The 20,982-nt window shown below is 36.2% G+C and overlaps 2 protein-coding genes across 5 annotated transcripts in view; one reads left to right on the forward strand and one right to left on the reverse strand.

Moving 5' to 3' along the window:
- Window positions 1-618: 618 nt before the first annotated feature.
- On the reverse strand, window positions 619-3,712 carry bloc1s2 (biogenesis of lysosomal organelles complex-1, subunit 2). Its single transcript, XM_056262885.1, has 5 exons — window positions 3,471-3,712; window positions 3,003-3,119; window positions 2,794-2,913; window positions 2,456-2,560; window positions 619-666 (listed from the first exon to the last, which is right to left on the reverse strand). Exons 1-5 carry the CDS (start codon window positions 3,658-3,660, stop codon window positions 635-637), a joined length of 564 nt encoding a protein of 187 aa, XP_056118860.1. The 5' UTR covers window positions 3,661-3,712; the 3' UTR covers window positions 619-634.
- Window positions 3,713-4,799: 1,087 nt separating this feature from the next.
- usp24 (ubiquitin specific peptidase 24) overlaps window positions 4,800-20,982 on the forward strand; it is a 71,635-nt gene continuing 55,452 nt past the window's right edge. For 2 of the 4 annotated variants that reach the window (XM_056262795.1, XM_056262796.1), the window contains exons 1-4: window positions 4,800-5,287; window positions 19,865-20,033; window positions 20,126-20,193; window positions 20,317-20,460. In XM_056262795.1, the coding sequence (XP_056118770.1) occupies window positions 5,006-5,287; window positions 19,865-20,033; window positions 20,126-20,193; window positions 20,317-20,460 (663 nt within the window). In that variant the 5' untranslated portion in view covers window positions 4,800-5,005. The remainder of the gene's footprint in view (window positions 5,288-19,864; window positions 20,034-20,125; window positions 20,194-20,316; window positions 20,461-20,982) is intronic. The other 2 variants (XM_056262797.1, XM_056262798.1) reach the window with 1 other exon arrangement.

Consider the following 20,982-nt stretch of genomic DNA (forward strand, 5'->3'; position numbering starts at 1 on the left):
TTTTTAGATAATTTATAGTATAACATTTCTAAATGATTTATGTACTTTTTCTAAAATGATGTAGTTGGCTGTGTTAATTGTTTCGAGAAGAAAAACTTGTGAAAATGTAATAACATTCACTTCGCATTTTTTTTATTGCAAAAAGTTCACAAATCAACATTTTAGTTAAGATTCTGAAAATAATTATAGTAATACAAATGTTTGACAAAACATTTGCTTATTTATCTGCAAACATACAAAAAAAAGTCATTTAAACACTCTTTAACAGAAATAATGGTTCAATTGTTAACAACATATAACCAGCAATATTAAATACACTGTACATGTTTTATCTGCATTCATGCCTTTTGAAATCTTAAATATGTATTTTGAGATCCAGAGTCAGTATGAACGCATGTCAAACTTTATACTCCCGCGCTTCGCAGTCTTGCCTGGATTTTCCAAAAGCAAAGCATAGCTTTTGATCAATAAATGAGTTCAATATGGTAATTAATGTTATTTGCTGCACAGTCCATAACCTAGAGACTACACCATAGTGCGTATCATACATTTGGGTGGGGGTGTGTATGTGTGATATCGTTCTGAAGATGGTTTAGTGCATAAAACAAACAATCTCTAGGTGACTAGGCCATTTTCACCGCTTCTCCAGTTTCTTAAACTTGGCCTCTGTGAATAAACACACAAACAGAAGTTATTACACAAGTGAAATACAAAATACTGAAAGCTGCACATCTGAGTGTTCTATTAATCTCACACAATACGCTTGCTACTATAAAATAAGAAGAGCCAGAACATCTATCTTGGTCTAATAGCGCCATCTAATGTCCATTTAATCAGTTAACCATCAACTGTTCAGCAATTAATCCAGTGGTATTTCATTTAATAAGTATAGTCTCTACATTTTACACATAATGAGTATTGCTTTAACAGTCTATAGATCGGCATATCCTCCTGAGAGCCAGAAAAAAAAGCTTTTTGAATTTAGGTTTTTTTTCCATGTCATCACACTGTTTAGAGCACAATAAACAAATAGTTAAAAAAACACATATATAAAATAATATTTTATTCATACGTTATGCTATGTCCTCTGTAGTGGACACCAGGACTAAGTTGTTTAAAAAATAAAATTACATGCAATTATATGTATAGGCAAAAACAATGGGATTTGTTTTTCAATCACCAATAAATTTAGGGGTTTCAGGATTTTTTCAACCAAAATTTGTATAAAGATTATTTTCAACTATGTTATGAAAGAAATAATGGAATGAATTGATACACCATTTTACTTTTTGCAATATGTGGGTAAAATGGCCATAAATTAATATTCCCATTCAATGCAATGTATTTATACACTGTATCTAATTTGCACATTAATGTGTTCTTGGAGCAACATTTAATGAAAAAGAAGTGTAATAATTGGAGTAATAATTGGCAACATTTTAATAATTATATCTAATATTTCATAGGAATATTGATGTATAATTTATTTCCATATTCACTTGTTGTGTCTCCCAGAATGCCTGATAAACATGATTTTAGTCCTGATGTCCTCTACAGTGGACACGTTTGAAATCAATGCCCTGTTCTGTAACAGAAAGTTTTTTTTTTTTTTTTGAAACCCCTTAACATTTTCCTGAGATGTTTTATGAAATACAATTTGAAAAAGTAGTCCAATTTAAATTATAATTACAATATATTATCATATTTCCATAAGAATGCAACATTTGATCACTAAATTAATGTCAGACATTTTTAAAGACCAAGGAGAAGTTGTTTTCATGGTGAAACCTCCAAACATTTGGTATCTCTGAAAACTCCTGAATGTGCTCTTTACAGGACACCCAGGTTGTGTCATGTGACATGTATGATGTCAGAGAAATTCACTAAAATAGAATGTCCACTACAGTGGACAAAAGTCTATTCTTGGGTCTATTCCAGGAGGATATAGAAAGAAACTAATTATTTCATAAAACTAGCAGACTAAAAACTATGAACATCATAAGCTGGAACAAGCAGTTGTTTTAGTTGTTGAATAAAGTATCATAAATTACTGTCGTGCCTTTCTACGTTTGAATTTATCAATCGGAATTAGCTTCCAAATTCATAAAGGTTGTGTTCATTTGTGAAGATTATCATGATAAACAAAATGTTTAAGAATGCTTATTGGCCACAGAGCTAATTTTCTGCAAAAGCCAATGGGATAACTTTTTGGGGTTTTATCAGGGGAACCAGGGTGATGCTAAAAATATGTCATAACTGCAGCGCTCTATGTCTTCATGAAAATCAACTGGCGTTCTGTTTTCTCTACGTCGGGTTAAGGTTAATCATTTATACTAAATAAGTCACAGTCCAGACGAGTCTAATAGTGTCCTTCATAATTTTTAATAAATTAAACGTGTCTATATAAAAATCAAATAATAAAACATAACGCAGTGTTCTTGATGTTTGTACTCACCCAGTTTCTTTGAATATGTGTCTAGTTTATATGCAGCCTGCTCCAGAGCCGTAACCTGCTCCTCGATCTGGTTAATCTGATCCAGATAAGACTGCAAACCGCCATCTAAAGCCAAAAGTGACAACATACTTTAAGATGATTGATATATATGGCTTGCATATTCTCTGTCAGCAAATCACAAAATAAACACTTGCATTGTAACAATGATGTTAATGAAACACTCTGTGTACTTTACCTCTTAAGAACATTGTGATAGGACAGTGTGGTTGCAAAATACATTAACATGAATAAACACATGTTGGTTGATTTTATATATATATCGGAACCACATTTCTTACACTTCTGATTGAGATCTTGCAGATTGCGGCTGATGTTGATGGATATGTCCTTCATCTCCATGTACTTCAGACTGGTGAGTTTGTTCATGTTTTCGAGGAGTTTATAGTCCTCACAGGTGGCTGAGTAAACAGGACAAAACATGTTTTACACACACAGATCCAGAAGTCTAACAGATTCATCATCATCATCATTATTATCTTCCCATTACCAGTGAGCTCTCCCTGTAGGAAAACTGCCATTTTGTCAAACATGTCTCTGCAGAGCTCATTGATATCCGGCTCGGCGGGTTCAGTGGCCTCCTCTGCGGTCTCCACACCTCCCTCATCTGTGACAGACAGCAAACTCTTTCAGTGTCCCAAAACATAGAGAGCACTTCTGGGCATTAAATGCAGATTCTAAATGCCTAAGATGGTTCAAATTGCAGGCTGGGTAGGAAACTTATTAGATTTAGAGACACGGATACAGTCTAGTTAGTTACTGTATACAAAACAAATTCTTCTCAATAGGAAGAGAAGTAGTAAAATATCCAAAAACAGGAAGAGAAACAGGTTGCATTTAGCTTAAAAATAAGTGTCAAGAACACAACATGCTCAATAGCAGCACTGGAAAGCTAAGAATCTCTACATGTAAGATTGCAGATTTTACAAAGCTTGATTTATTTACAAAAGCAGCTCACTATTATTACTGGGTCTTTTAGCTTTTGGGGTCTCTGTCGCATCGCTTGTGGCTGCATCTCTCCTGGGTTCGGACTCGGGTTCGGGTTCGGGTTCGGGTTCGTGTTCGGCTGAGAGGTTGAGGTCGGTCGGGGGAGCTGGTGCTTTACAGATGCTGTCCATCGCTGCGGCCTCCTCCCCCGTAGCTGCCATTTTCACATTATCACATGACCATAACCAGTTTCACGTGACTTCTCGTTTCCGTCTTTTTTTTCTTATGCAGTGAAACTAATACTTTAAAAAAATATATGGCAAAACGAAACGGACAGAAGCCGATGTATGTATGAAGTGTGACGAGTATTTGTGATTTTTTTTTTTGAAGTGCTCAGATTATCAGTTGCTCATATTTCTCTTTTTAATATTTAATATTCTTTTTGGCGTGCAAGTCAGATACAATTTCTAAATTCGAATGTGAAATCCAAATGTGGGTGACTGAGGGTTATAATTAATAAAGAATAGGACAGAAAGCACATGTTTTATATACAGATATGGGTGGGGCTGCCAATTTAAAAAGAGTGAAGTAAAGAACAATGAGCTGCTACTATATGTATTTCCGGTCGTATGCATTTCAAAATAATGATCAATTCAAGATTTGAACTCGGAATTCATGCCCTCATGTCTAATATATTCGAGTATTCATATTATATAAGCATACTGTACTCGTTTTTACACACGTATTAGGATCAGGGATTTCATTTCGTTTTAATTTATTTGTATTTATATTATTCAGAGTCACTTGCTTAAGTTCCTACTTATTTTTGTTATAGCATTAAGCCTACATTTGGTCAATGACATTATTTCATTTTAAAATAATTGGATAAATTCAAGACATTTCACTTTATTCTATAACACCTATTTAGTTTGAATTAATGTTGTTAGTACATTTAAATAAAACATTTTGTTTTATGTTGTGTTATCTTTAACCCCCAAAATCTTTCGTGGTGCATCTGTCCGGACAAATAAACAGACTAATAAGTATTGAAATGTTTGGTACACTGTCAGATGGTACAACTACAGTATATACAACTTGTACTGCCTGACATAAAACAGTCAACAAATGAATTAAAACACTTTTTGAAATGTTATTTACAACTGTAACTTGTTCTAAACACAATGTTCATGTCTCAAACATTTTACATCAGTTTTGAAAAGATTTTTTTAAAACACATTTTTTAACATTAGTTAAAATTAATAAATTTAACACGTTAGTGTTAATTAATACAAATAATTATTTGTATTATTCTGAATGCGTGTTTCTATAAGACCTTTATTTTGAAAAGTGTCCCAGCCTACACCCACCCAGCTAGTCACTGGAGTCTCCAGCTTCACAGGCCTGGCTCCGGCCCGCTCTCAGCCCCGCTGCCCTCTGCCTGTGACGGGAATCCATCGTGACAGGATACCAGCAGCACCAGCGACTGTAAACATGGCGGCGTGCACAGCCGGATGCCTGTGCTATGCGAAGCCCCCTTACTGAAGCCCCGATCATCGACACACTTCCATGATGGAGACAGAGGAGGAGCAGCATATGACCACGCTGTTATGCATGGGTTTCCCAGACCCGGTAGCCATCCGGAAAGCCCTGCGCCTGGCCAAAAACGACATCAACGAGGCTGTCGCTCTGCTCACCAACGAAAGCCCGGGACTCGGATACGGCTACGAGCCGATGGAGAGCGGCACTTCCCCGGGCTCCGGCCTCAGCGGAGACGGCGAGAACAGCGGGCGCACGGGCACCGGAGGGTTTGATCCTCCGCCGGCGTATCACGATGTAGTGGAAAGTGAGGTATGATTATGAAACGCATGCATTTGTGATAATTAGCACGGCTGCTTGAGGCGGAACCACCAGGGCTGTCAAAAACCGGAGGGAAAGGCGCACGCACGCTTTTAACGCCCATGTGTATGCATTACCTGTTGTGCTATGCATGCAACACCTGACGAGGATGTCGAGATATTTTCTCTTAACCTTAGGATCCTTGTGCATGCAGTAGCAGATTACGAATGATTTGTGCTGCCATGTGAATGAAGTTGTAGGATCTTGGGGGATGGGTGTCGTAGATTGCCTTTAAATGCACGACCTGTTAGAGTGTTTCTTTTTGTGTTGAACGTAAAACATTAGGCCAATGGAGTATTTTCCCCTCCTGATTAATAATTAAACTAGTGTCATTCTTTACTTACAGTTGAGCAATAACAGGAAATGTGTGGCTGATGATTTACATGTCAGATCGCTGAACCATCAAATGTCATTAGACTCCAGCTTGTCATCTGTTATATTAACAGATGCAGGCGATATTTACCAGTGTCTGGGTTTCATTTTAGAGGCTAATAAGAAGCTGTGTATGAAATATGAAATGACTTCTGTGTGCTCGAATGGTTATTATAAACGGCTCTAGTTTTGTGTAATTCTGTGATAAAACACGACTGATTTTTGAGTCTGGCATGTAGCCGTCCGGCTGTGTTTATTGCCCAACTGTTTCAGTGTTTCTTTCGCTGTTTACCTCATGGCTTCTTTGACCTGTTGGTCAACCAACACTGAAGTGCAATGATTTAAAATGTCAGGCCTGATTTGTGTGCACAAATATTACTTCAACTATTGTTATTATTAGTGTCAAGAAAGCTTGTAAAAATTGTAGCTTGTAAAAGTAGTTAAACTACAGTGAAATATGTTAATAGTAGTTAGTTAAAGCTAGCTACAAGCTAGCTAGCTACTAAAGTAAAAGGGATAGTTCTCCCAACAATGGAAATTCTGTCATCACTTACTTACCTTGTAGTTCCAAACCCGTCTGACTCATTCATCTTTGGTTACAAATGAAGATATTTTAATGAAATCTGAGAGATTTCTGTCCCTCAATACATAGACAGCTACGCAACTAACACTTTCAAGGCCTAGAAAGGTAGTAAAAACATCATAAAAGTAAACCATGTGACTCAGTGGTTTAACCTTGATTATATGAAGCAACGCTAGTGCTTTATGTGCGCAAAAAATATATAATGTATTCCTTTATTTTATAAAATATTAACCTGCAATGCGTGTTCATGAGAGCACCACAACACATTGACATGAGAGCAGACATTGTTGTGTCGATATGCGTTGGAGATTAATATTTTGTAAATAAAGTAATACTTTTTTTTTTTTTTGCGCAAACAAAGCACTCTCGACGCTTCATTATAATTGAGGTTAAACCACTGGAGTCACTCGAGATTACTTTAATGTCTTTACTACCTTTCTGGGGCTTGAAATTGGTAGGTGCGTAGGCTGTCAATGGAGGAACAGAAAGCTCTCAGATTTATATAGATCTATACATAAATAGATTCCTTTTGCAATAATGTTTAGGAAATCGAAAATTAATGTGATTCGGCTGGGCGATATGGACCAAAATGTCATATCTCTATTTTTAGGCTGAAAGACGATAAACAATATATATATCTGCATTTTCTAGGAAGTGAGCTAAATGTTTTCTTTTCTTTTCATAAGGCACGCCACGGGTAAATTAAGATTTAACACTCTTTGTGTTGCAGTTTGTGATACTGTTGCAAATTATGGAGGATATTTGAAGTGCTTCCTCTTTCAGATGTGGCCTGTTTATGGCATAATATGTTTATTATTTCTTCAATTAATCAAAGAAGTCACGATTTGTTTTCTTTTACAAAAAAAAATAAAAATACCATCCCAAATCCTGGCCAATGTTATCCTCCAAACAGTGTGCCAATTGAAGGCTATGATAACGCATATAGTGAATGTATCTATCTAGGTTATGGTATACATTATGAGAAAAAAATATACACAAACATTACATTCTAAAACAAACAAAAAAATATTGCTTTTTAAATTAGAAGTTAAAATCACTAAATTGAAGTTAAATCACTAGGATATTTTCTTTCTTTTAAAAAAAAAGCACATACTAAATAGTAATTATATTACATGTATACCCCATTAGTCCCTTTACAGACAGTGCTCTCATAAAAAATACAATTTCTTACATGTAGATATTTAAGCCCATTAAGGTCCAATAACAGATATTTTAGAAAAATGTATATTTTAGTCAAAATTTCAAGCTAAATAGAATAGCTTCAGAATTGTTAGTCAATTTGAAACGGAAATTGCATTGGTCTTTTCATCCCAATTGTGGCATATATCCGAGTGAAATGGCTTTTTAAATGAGGTAAAAAATAGGACTGGACTTAATTTCGTCTATTGAGAATTCATTAGATTGTTGTTGTTTGCTAATTGCTGTAATCTCATGTGAGTGACATGTTGCTGGAGGGAGAGATTGCATGTGTAAATCATTTATAATAAACAAACACTGTATTTAAAAAAACAGTAAGAATTGTAAAATTTGTTTTCATTGTGATTTTAAAATATCAATTTGTTCAAAATGATCTGTAACATTATGGGAAGGTTTAAGCATAACTACTTTTAATAGTTATTCTAGGGCTGGGCGATATGGCAAAAAAAAAAAATATATATATACTATACAATATCAATATTTATCACGATATTCATACCTTTAATGGGGAAGGAAATGCTTTCCACATTTGTTAGACTTTGAGAATGAATATAAACATGTAAACTTGTTTGTTCAATATTAAACTCCACAGAGTAGTTTACATTAAAGGTGCTATATGGAACTTTTCTTCTAAAATGAGAATTACATTTTTTTATTGCCTGTGTGTGAAGGGGTTGTAATCACACATTACAATGATCCACTTGTCGGGTTTTGCTATTACCTCTGAAGGCCAGTATTCCTATTTCTATGTGAAGTCTCCGGGTCGGATTTTCTGCGAAATCCATCGGATGTGTGACGTGCATATGCGTGCTCCCGAGCCTCTCTCCTTTTTATATACAGTCTATGCGACGGCACTGCAGCTGACGACATGGAGTCTGATAACACCAAACAACGACCTGCCTCCAGCACAACACAGACAACAACACAAACTCCACATAAATATAAAAAACAAAACAAAAATGTATCTGTTGAAGCTCGTCAGGCCAAACGTGAATCGGATCGACTTAGGACGAAAACACGGATCAACATCGGCAGAGCGTTTGAATTATGGAGAGACCTCCGCTATTTTTATTGTGATAAATTACAAGTTTTCAGATATGCTGAAATAAATAATGGTAAACTGCAATGAAATAGCAAGGTAAACTACAACATACACGAGATATGAAATGAATACAAAAGACTGTTCCAGGATAACAAAAAGTAGGTGCTTTAGGATGTAACTTTTATTTTATGTACTAGATCTACTGTCTAACGTCACTCATCCCACTACTATCATATTGTTTATAATACACATTTCCAGACACGTTCAGTACAGTAATATTACTTCCTACGATCTTACTGTTACACTGAAATTGTTCAGTCTAGTTTACTAACCGTTTTCGTTATCATATTATACATTCACCTATGTTGACATTAGAGCCGGGCCGATGCCGATACCGATATTAGGGAGTAAAAAGAGCCCGATACCGATATATCGGCTGATATTATTTATGTGTATATTATAATACAGTAGCAATATTATTTATGTGTATTATAGTACAGTATACCAGTCAAAAGTTTGGACACTTTCCTATTGGTGTGTACAAACTTTTGATGGGTACTTTACACAGTAGCTATAAACAATAAATATATTTTATAAACACGTTTTGCAATGATCACTCAAATGTGGTAATCAAACACTTGTGTGACACAGATATGTAATGGAGGCAGGGGGAATGATAGAATGAGAATTATACTGCTGAGCTGTAACCAAACTAGTTTGCATTGCATGTTATATCATATTATAATCTACTGTTGCATAATCTTCACTAACGACTTTGTCTTTTAATTTAGTCATAACCTGTATCAATAAATATATAAAAAGTGTCACTGACAAAACCTTATTATCTTCTATTTTTACTCTTAATTCCTCTAATCTCTACCAGTGGAGGAAGAACTCAGATCTTTTTACTACAGTAAAATTAAAAATATCATAATGAAAACGTGTTTAATTACATAGCCTATGTACAGTACTTTTATACTATTTTAAATAATTAGTAAGCAAAATGTACTAAACGTGAAACTAGGCTAGGCCTACTCTTAATGCAAAATGGCCCTATATAAAGTGTTATAATTATATACATTTTTGGAATATTGCTTGATGTTGTAACGTAGCGTTATCAGGCAGAATGAGCTTTAACACTGTGTTTACACCGGACGCGGCCGTTATTGCTCGCGTCGCAACAGTTGTTTACCCTAGACAAAACAGAATCAGTTTAATGTCGGAGATCGCTCGCGCCACGCATTTTAATCAATGTTTCATTGATTAAAATCAACCAATTGCCTTAATAATTAAGAAGTAGGCCTAAATATAGCAGACAATATAATCAGGACTTCTCAGCTGCGCGCTTGCAATAGTCACAAGCTCACACAATACGTGACAGAGGCTGGTAGCAGAGAAATCAATTCTGTGAATTAGACTGCGCAAATCACAAGTAGGCTACTACCCACCGGATGAAGAAGGGTTGGCTCTCAGTCTCCACAGGCTACATAAAATATTCATTTTATTTTATTTTATTTTTCGTGTTCGCATTTATGAGGAAAAAAACAATGTTACAGACGCGACAGTTCAGCACTACGGACGTGAGCGCTCTGAAAGTGGCACTAAAATAGGCGTTTGAAACTTTCACATAGACATCAAACAGAAAGCACAAAACCTTTCGTTTCAAAGTGAATTTCGTTTTGTATTAATTGTATCTTAATTTTAATCAATGTTTCATCAACCATTTGCCTGGATTTAATTTATAAGAAGTAAATATAGCTAGCAGACGATAGATAATCTCGACACTGAGGCGCCTGCGGGTGAACTGGAGCTCGTCTCATGAACCGAAACTTAGCGTATAGACCTGAGAATTAAAATATATCTATATTGAAATGTCTACTTTTAAACAGAACAATTCAAAACGAAAGACAGACAGACTCATGTACTCGTATGAAATGTGCATTTCTCTCTGGCACCTGTTCACTGAAGATCGCGAGTCAGCATGGTCAACTTCATCTTTGGCTGACACTGACTGAAAACACTTGTTTATTAATAAACAATTAAAATGTCTCCTTGCCATATTTGTTGTATTCATAATCATTACTTTTGCCAGTTCTTGTGACAGCTTTTAGGTGCTTTATTGGCAGCGCCACCCTTACATGAATCACCGCACCGCATTTTTTTAAATATTCATTTATCGGCCATTATAAATGCCGATACCGATAGTTAGGAAAATGCCTAAAATCGGCCGATATTATCGGCCCGCCGATATATCGGTCGGCCTCTAGTTGACATTGCTGATTGTGAAAGATACACGAATAGTTAGTGAAATGCCTTATGCTAACACCACATGTCGGCTAAATGCAGTAACGTTATCATGGTACGTCGAGCATGGAGCATTAGTTCAACGTCAAGCTGATAAAAGTAGCCTATTATTGTAAGGTTGCAGTGGGAGTTTACATGAGTTTCCAGCATGTTGTGTGATGCTTTCTCCGGTGTGGTGAAAGTCTCAGTGTGGCCGGCACCATGAGTGCTCGCTCTTGTGTTCGAGCACGCGCAAGAGCACGAGCGCTCTTGTAAAAATTGGTTGCAATCTGAAACATCACCGATAGAGGCAGCTAAAAAATACATATAGCACCATCCATTTTATTTCCCCCCTAAATTCTGTTTTCCTTTTTTGGGGGATTCTGTGTTTTATGATTTAATACAAATTTATATGAATGTAATCAAGCATTTAAAATGTAATCAAATGAAAATATAACAATTAATTTACAACAAAACATTGCATTTTTAATTTTTGTCAAATAAGATGCTGCACAACAGACCTGTACAAATTTAAAACATGTATGAAAAAATTTATGATATCTCTGTCATAATTTCTTGAAGTTAAACCGAACTTTTATTTTGTCGTGAAGATATTTCAGTTTTAGTTTTAGTCAGTGTGAATTTGACTCTAGTTTTTCCCAAATAAAACGGTTTTAAAGTTTGTGAAGTGATTCGCAGAACAGCTCTCGAGATGAAGTTCACGTGTTCATTCATGTCCTCATATATTGATATTGCAGACACTGAAAACACCGTCAGCGTCAACTGGTTTATCTTTGAATAAACTAAATTATAACCTGTAGTCGTCTTTCAGACATGATGGGCGGATACATGGCCATGATGATTGAACGGAAATGTTATTTAGGTTTAGCCGTTCTGTTCGAGGCCTGTTTGTAATTGCTTCATGTAGAAATGTTACTGTAGCAAAAGAAATTCAGATGACATTTAAACTTGGTCCTCTCCTGTCATCCTCCCCCTATCTCTTCGGTTTGCCTCTTCTGCCTGAAAAGTGTTGTTGGATGACTGGTAGGTTTGACAAAGTTGAATGGTTAGTTGTGTAATGCTCTTGGCATTTGGGAAGGGTAGTGATACTGTTAGGAAACCATATACTGATCAGTGTTTCCCACAGGATTTTATAAGACTGTGGGGTGAACCTAGGTCCCTTTTGGGGGATCAGGTGGCAAGAATTTTTGTTTTACATTTTTAAAGGTACAGTAAGCGATTTCTAAGAAACGCTATTGCAAGTGGATCAAAACCGAGTAGCAAAACACTTGTAGCCAATCAGCAGTAGGGGGCGTGTCCACTCATGATGGGGGAGAGAGAGAGAGAGCAAGAGGGAGATTTGAAAAAAAGACGGTAGAAAAAGATATGGCTAAGAGTAGAGCTGGGCGATAAAGTGATAATGATAATTATCGTAATGTAATCATGTTCCTCGATAAAATAACAAGAGTTTGTAAAATGTTCCATTCAGTCGAGAAAGACAACGCATGTGTATCAGAATCAGTGTTTTGGATCCGTGCATTGTCTTAAAGTGACAGCAGCCTAATATTCCTGCTGCTGTCTGTGTTTTTAATGTTAATCAAAACAACAAAAGACAAGGAAATCACTCACTGCTCTTGACTGAATAGCTTTTATAACTTTAATAATGATTAGCCTAATCTTTATTATACAGTAAAGAATATATGAAATGTTGTTTTACATTTGATTACTTTATTCAATTTCTGTACCTGAAAACTACTGCTAAACCTACTGGAAAAGCACTGTTTATTTTATTTGTATCTTTGCTCTATTGTAATTATTTGTGTTGTTGCTTGTAGATAGATTATTTGTTCTTATCTTCTTTATTTTTATTTGACAGTAGCCCTTTTCCCCCGAACATAGCACCGACACCGTGACACTAAAACCGTGATACATTTTTTTTGTAAGTAATTCAAACCAAGTAATTTGAACCGTTACACCTAGGGTTGGGTACCGAAACTCGGTGCCAATAGGGAACCGGTTCCGACGTAAACGGTAGTAACCAGACCGAATAAGAACGACAATTTCGGTGCCTGATTTCGGTGCCTGACTTAATTAGGCACACACGCACACACACACATGCACAGTCTCCTCTGTCTCGCATGCGCGCTCTTGCTCGCAAGGTTTGGCTGCATTTCACGTGTAAAATTACGCGTCAGAACGCCCTCTGGGTGTGCCGATAGTCTGAATCCATATAGAATCAAGCCAATTCATTGGCTGATGGCGCGGGCGCCGCCTCGACGCACTAACGTCGTCATATTATGTTGGCGCGCGCGTGTCATCTGCTCCTCAGATTTCTTTGCCGAAAAAGGAAGCTGGTCGGCAGCGCAAGGAGCTTGGCAGCGTCTCGTTCCCTATTGAGAGAACATAGGTTACACCAGTAACCAGAGATGTTCTCTTTCATAGGTTCACTCAACGCTGCGTAGCTAAGAAGCAGTGGATTTGTATTTGTAGGCTGCTGTATCACGTGCCGTTTAAACTGACGCGCTACAGCGATCTGTCACATTTCAAAGAGCCAAAACGTTATTTATTGTGTGAATCTCGTAAAAATATTGACAGAATCTGACAGCTGTGGATTTGTTCCATATCAAAAGTAACCTTCTCTGTCTTGTCTGTCAGTGTCCTCTTTGTCCGCGATTTTTCTCTGCGTGAGAAAATGGATGTGTGGCGTGCATGAGAGCGTGTGAAAAGGGTCATTTGCGTGAGTCTCACGGTCAATGCGTGAGAGTTGGCAGCTCTGCCTGCTAGTAATCTCTATTAATCTCCAGTATTATTACATTGTTTGATACAATATTGTTTTATTTGATATTATGTAAATGTGAATTTTTATTTTATATTGGTTTTATTATTATTTGTATTTATATTGTTTAAAGATTTAAGTTAATATTGTGTCCAGTTTGGCCTTGTAAATAAAAGGGTATTATTTTTTGATAAAGTGTGTGCGGTTTCGTTTTCTTAAGTACCGTTTCAAGAACCGTTTAAGCACCGGAACCGTTTAAAAAATACCGAGTGGTACTGGTATCGGATAAAACCCAACCGATACCCAACCCTAGTTACACCTCTAATTTACTGTAGTAACACTAACTACACCATGGTATTGTGGCAGATATGTGGGATATTCACATTGAATGTTATTATATTTTTAATGTGGACATGTATTAAAGGAGTAATGGAATATAATTACAGTATTTTGTTGTGATTAAGCTTTAGCATGCATTTATAGCAAATGTATTTAGGCTACTGTTTTTCATACAAATACCGTAGAAACCATATAGTTACATTTTACCATGACATTGAGGTCCTAGCCTATATGCGTGGTTTTAACTGTGGTTATCATGATCTAAATGATCTAGCATCGTGGATGGTGTCGGGATGTTAAGTGAGCTCTTAGATTCAATGCGTTACCCGAGTATTGGATTTGAGCATGGCTTGTTTTGCAAACAACATAAATGAGTCCACACTTCAGCTCTGTAAACCACGGCGGGAGCTGGTGAGCTAGGTTTGCTAATACTAACCTAGCCGTTTTGATACAATCTGTATTGTAAAAAGCGCTATATAAATAAAGGTGATTTGACTTGACTAACGTTAGCGAAACACCCTTGCGCTTCTCCGCGTCACAGTTTACATTCTGAGATAATCTAGTGGTCAGGTTTAAACCGACACTAATCTTGGATGTAAACAAATAAATAAATATCTATACGGTGGTTTTGAGAATTGATAGAGTATAGCCAAACATATTGCGATATTCACGTGTATATATATTTTCTTACACCCCTAATTTTAAGGAGTAGCACAATTTTCCATCCATGTTTTAATTTAAACTGTGAACGTCTGTTGTGCAGCACTTTGTTTGCCACAAAAACTAAAGGAATTATTAAAATTTAATTTGATTACATTTTAAAAGATGAATAAAAAGATAAAACAGAATCCAGAAAAATTAAAATCAACTCAGAAAAAAAAAAAATCATTTCATAGGGCTCTATTATTTGTTAAAATGTTAATAAATTGTTAAATTTGTATTTGAATTCAATTGATTAGACATCTTTTTTGATTATTAAAATGTAATTGAACCATTGAAGTACTGGAAAGATTCAGACATGCCTATCTGTTTTGTTTACCCCTGGTCTTGCATATAACAGGTTGCAAGCAGCATGCATCGCGACTATAAATAAAGCCAGCAGGCCTGGTCTGGAGGGTACTGGTACAAACACACGGGGTCTCCAGTTACCCAGCCACTCCGCCCAGCACTGCGCAATGCAGTGGGGAACAACAAACAACTTGCTCAAATCACAACTGGCAGGTTTACATGTACAGTTGCTGAGATGTATTAAGGGTAGGTCTTACAAGGATTGGGCAACAACCACTTCGATCTGCCTAGACACCGATGCCATACAGGCATATGAGCCATTAGTTCGTGCCTAGGGAGGTTCGAACCCTTTGAGGTTGTATGTTTAGCAGTCAACAGGCCATGTGCACACACCTCATACTATTCGTACCATGGCAACAACAAGTTTGGAATGTGCCATGTGACCTTACATCGGCCCAAAGGCCATGGGCCTCCTAACAACACAAACTTTCTCTCGTCTCTTTAGATCATTGCACATGAACAGCACGCCAGCCCTAGATTCACAGTGTTTGTTCGAAATATTAGTATTACACATAGCAAAAATGACCTAGAAGGCTTCAAAATGGGCACACAATGTTTGCGCAGCAAAATTATTATCTATCAGTAAACGCAATCCTGCATTGAAATGCGGACTGGAACATAACAAGTGTCCAGTTTCATGCTTGATTTTTATATCCATAATCAGTGGCACCCTGGTACTGTCAGACTGTATGGGATTCTTGACCTTTATGAACAGTACACAAGTATGCAGACACAAATGCTTGTAGAGCATTCAATATTTCAATATTGTTTATGTTGTTTTTTAGTGGTTCAGATTTTCACTGGTCTCTTTTTTTAATTTAATTAATTTAACAACCCTATTAAATGTTAGATTTAGCCAATCTTAAAATTAATATAATAATCTTATAATCTTGAGATGCTTAAACTTACTTGTAGAATTTAAATTGATTGATTGTTTTAGCTATTGTTTAATTTTTGTAATTGATATGCTAAAGCATAGCTATGCGGCTTTGAATACTGATTCACATGCACTTTCTTTCTCAACTGTTAACGTTCACTTAGAACATAAAGGACTGTGTTGAGGATACTCGACGGGCATATAGCTTATACTGCGGTTACCACACCTCAAAACATTGTTCAGATGATGTATTTCAAGATGTTTGTTGTCAGGTTTTTGTCCTTAAAACGCTCTTGTGTGAGACTAATTTCTTGCATCTAATCCCAAGCCTCTGTTGCTAATTCCAAAACGTCATTTTAGAGCTATTAACGGACGCTTCAGCCACTGATAGGCAGCACTAGCAGTCTGATGCAGTTATTAGAGCTAGAGAGAGAGAGAGAGAGAGAGAGAGAGAGAGAGAGAGAGAGAGAGAGAGAATACTAATACGGCGCGAAACAAGTTTATCTGCACCTCGCTAAGTGAGAAACGTCAGAGCAGCGATGTCAACACGCGAGTGTGTGTCCGTATTGTATGTGTGTGTGTGTTGTGTACGTTTAAGTGGGAGAGAGCGCGAGGAAGAGATATGTGCTTTTCCATAATAAATAATACAAGCAAAATACATAATAAAACGTAATATTGTGGCAAAGAAATTATCCTATTGTTTGCTCGGTCAGTGTCTTTGTGGGCTGTAAGGACCTTTGAAATAACTGAAATCACCTGACGAAGCGATATAGAACTGTAATGCGGTCAAGACCTGCCTGGAACTACTTTAGCCGCGCGTTTCCCTGAAAATAATCGCAGACATTAGAACGTTTGTCAACCAATCAGAATCAAGCATTCAACAGGCCTGTAGTATAAAATCAATTAACTAATTTGTATTAATATTTTACCTTACAGGAAAGTTGAACAGATGATGTAGTGTAGACAGTGTGCATGCTGTGTTGTGTGTTGTCTCTCGCTACCTATTGCGCAACAGTTTAAAATCACTTGTTTTTAAACCGCAATGCTTAACTCATTCAAATGATAAGCATTATATTATATAATATTATATATATTTGCTTCTAATACTAGCCAGTAATATCAACTAAAAAGGAACACCCTTTTATCTCTTTGACATAATCATAAAAAGGAACCATGTAGGAAGGTTAACATACAACAAACACCACCCCTTCCCTGCAATTCTTAGCAATTGTGGTTTCTCAATTAAAGTCACAAGGCATAGGTTGTTTTCACACACATTTGCTGAGGTGACTTTCTTTTGAAATCAGCAGCCACAACTGTAAAAGACGACATGTATGTGACAAGTGAGGTGTCATAAGCTACCTTCTCCTGTCATAATTTAATTAAGATTGAGAAATATAGATCACAAGAGAGTTTTAACATGTACTATAAATATATGCAAATTAATTTTATGTGGCTTGTAATTGGCATATTTCTCCTCCTCGGAACAGACTTCTGATCATATGCAGCGGTCTTTATATTTTTAGTAAACACATTAATTTGATCAGAATGTTAAAATAGGTCGCATCTCGACTTCCGTGGTCTCTATTTCGGTCTCTTTCTGAGATCCTCGCAGTGCAGGTGGTGGTTGCCTCCACCAGAGAACAGAATAAGTCATTTGTTCCTGTTGCCTCTCTTCTGCTTTCCCAGCGCTGCCTCTTCCTCTCACATTGCTCAGCGCTTCTTATTTCTCCTGAACACAGAAGCTGTCAGACTCCGTCAACAGAAATGCAGATCGGTAACAAATCAATAGCTCCTCTACAGCCGTTTAATGTTTCCGTCATAGAGATTGTAATGAGATCTCATATTAACTGCTGTAAACTCGAACCTCAACAACCTTAATATTGAGTAGGTGTGGGACTTTTCACAAATAGGCTGCAAAATAGAATGTGAATCGGTAAAAATATAAATATTTAATCAGTGCAAGGACATAATTAACTTTCAGAAAATGTTAATGGTCAATCTCAGGTGGTCAGATTAAATATTCTACTTTTCCCGCCCTTAATTATCCTTTTTTCTATTTTTTTCTTTAGCCCTGTTACTAAAATTTGGAACGCGTTTAATTGCTGTATAAAATCTTGATTGATGATATGAATCATATTTGTAATTTTCAAGGAGTAAGTATAAAATGAACATCAAAATTAAATTTAAAATACAAATATGTCAAATAAAATTAAAGTTCATTATAATGGGTAAAGATTTGGTATTTTGTATATGTACAATATGCATGATTTATTTTTTTTCCTTTCCCCAAAAAAACTAAAAAAGTTCCCAGCTGTCAATATGAGTGGGCCAGTGCAACCCTGGCCTCGCCACTGCCATAAACATTGACCTACATCCCTCCCAATACGGAATTAATTTGATTTCTTAAAAAGCCTTAAATTTGATGTTAAAAGCCCTGCAGATGCCCTGTGAAACATCTTTCACAGTCGCTGCTCTCAGTTTGAGCTCAGTGTTAAACCTGCTTTATAATGGCTCTTTAATAAGTAAATAGTAACAGCTGAAGTTCAGTCAGATCAGAAGAAGCTTCATTTAACCCTTGAACTCAGACCCTGCCCACAGGGAGGCATTCACTCCTAATCCCAGGTCTAAATCAGAAAATCAGTGATTTCCGGGCCTTGGGAATGCCACAGACATCTGACGTTCCCCTGAGGAACAAAAAGAGAGAAGGTGACTTTCAGTTTCACTATGTATTGCTGCGCTCAGTCTTTCCAGACCTCATTGCACATTCACTTATTCCTCTCACTCAAGGGCAAACATATGTCGTCTTGTATACTAATATTCCCCTGGCAGAACTGTTTCCTCTTCCAGTCCCAGCCCATAAAGCAGTAATCTACTACAACGCGTGTGCTGATAATCACCAAACAAAAACAACCGTTGAAATATTTGGCTTTTAAAGTTGTGATGTAATTGCAGTGAACATTTAACATGCATAGCCTCTGAAATCAACCCCCAAGCTTGTCATTTTGCACTTCACTCAACGAAAACAAATCTGTGCTGCTAGTTTCTTGGGCAACCTCCTTCCAGATTGCAGCGTTAATTATACATGTGAAACAGATGACGTAGATAATAAATTAAATGCATTTTAATGAGATATGCAGAAGTCGCACGGCATTGAAGGACATCTGTCAGCCTCACACTTTCTTCAAATGAATACATGTCATATAAAATTAGCCTGGCTAATATGTTTTTTAGCCATTTTTTTTTATATATTTGTTAATTGATTTTGAGTAAGTATTGTCTAAAAATTGCAACAGTTTGGGGTATTTCTATTATTTTTGGTGTTGCTGCTGTAATTAAATTGTATTTAGTCCTGTGGAGTTGGCCAACTTGCTCTTTAGAAATCAGTTATTGAAAAGCATGTATTGATTAGCGCATAATTTACATCACATTTTAGCATTCTCAAACATTATAATTTCACAATGTGACACTTAAATGTGAATGATGAGAGAACATATTGTATACATATATGAAAAGAATAAATATGATGTATAAAATAAATTAATAAATTAATTCAGCAAGAATACATTAATTAAACTGATCAAAAGTTGGTAAACTTACCAATCATAAATGGTAAATACTGTTCTTTTGAAATTTGTTATAGCTGCTGAAAAATCAGCTTTGCCATCACAGCAATAAATTGTATTTTTAAAATTGGAATGATATTGTAATATAATGTTTTTACTGTATTTTTAAATGAAATAATTGCAGCTTGGCTGAACGTAAATGTCCCTGACCCTATTATGAGACTGTTGTGTCAGTTCATAAGGTCTGTGTTGTGGTTTAGGAGGTAGTGCACAAACTCATTGGTTTGGATCTCTCCCCAATAGTTTCTTGTTCTCGACGTGTTCTGTAAATAAATTAAATATAGAATATACAAAAAAAGAAAGAGTTCATATTGAGACGCATCTCTCTCTTTCTCTCTCTTATAGAGGAGTAATGATGAGAACGGCAACTGTTCTGGGAACAGTATGGAGTTCCCCACCACTAATCTGTATGAGCTGGAGAGCAGAGTGTTCACTGATCACTGGTCCATCCCGTACAAGAGAGAGGAATCACTGGGAAAGTGCCTCATCGCCTCCACCTGCCTGGCCAGACTTGGTAAGTTCCTCTGGCTTTTTTACGTACGTGTCTGGAGGTTTGTGTACTCTAGAAAGAAACGACACATGTGAAATCTTGTTTCCTCTCTCTAGGCCTGGCTGATGCAGATGAGAACTGTAAGAGGTTCATTGACCGCTGCATGCCTGAGGCCTTCAAAAAGGTTTGTGTGTGTTTGGATAAGCAGGCATGTGAATGCATAAGCTCTGCCAGGTGTTTGCTAGAAATGGTTCTAAACGACGAGATGTGATGAGATGAATAATTCAGATGTTAAATGGTGTTGTAGTTGCTGACGTCCAGCGCAGTGCACAAGTGGGGGACAGAGATTCATGAGGGCATCTATAACATGCTGATGCTGCTGGTGGATCTGGTCGCGGAGAGAGTCAAACAGGATCCCATACCCATCGGCCTCATGGGAGTTCTTACTATGGTACACACACCCTTTTGATTTTACATTCTAGTAACTGGTTAGCTCGTACTAGGACTATAACTGGATAATATGACTAAAATAATTGTCTATTTTTGGTGATATTTGCTCTTCAATATTAACATTATTAACATTTTTACCAAACAGTCATTGTAGGTATATAGACTCAATAAAATATAGTAAGTGTAGACAAAGTTTACATGTGTATATATATATATATATATATATATATATATATATATATATATATATATATATATATATATTTTTTTTTTACATTTATGTGAACCAATATAACATGTATTTATTTTGTATTATGTATAATGCATATCATTCATATTATATGCTTTAATATTTTAATATACATTTTACATGCATACACATAATACATCTATAGATGTGTGTAAATATATATATATATATACAATAAATATGTATAATATGCAAGATTTAATTTATTGTATTATTCAAATATTTAAATATGATTAAAACAAAATGTCTTGTTACAACATGCAATTTCATGAT

The sequence above is a fragment of the Rhinichthys klamathensis genome, unplaced genomic scaffold (genome assembly GCF_029890125.1).
Source record: "Rhinichthys klamathensis goyatoka isolate OS25496 unplaced genomic scaffold, OSU_Roscu_1.1 h1tg000196l_1, whole genome shotgun sequence".
In the NCBI taxonomy this organism is placed as follows: Eukaryota; Metazoa; Chordata; class Actinopteri; order Cypriniformes; family Leuciscidae; genus Rhinichthys; species Rhinichthys klamathensis.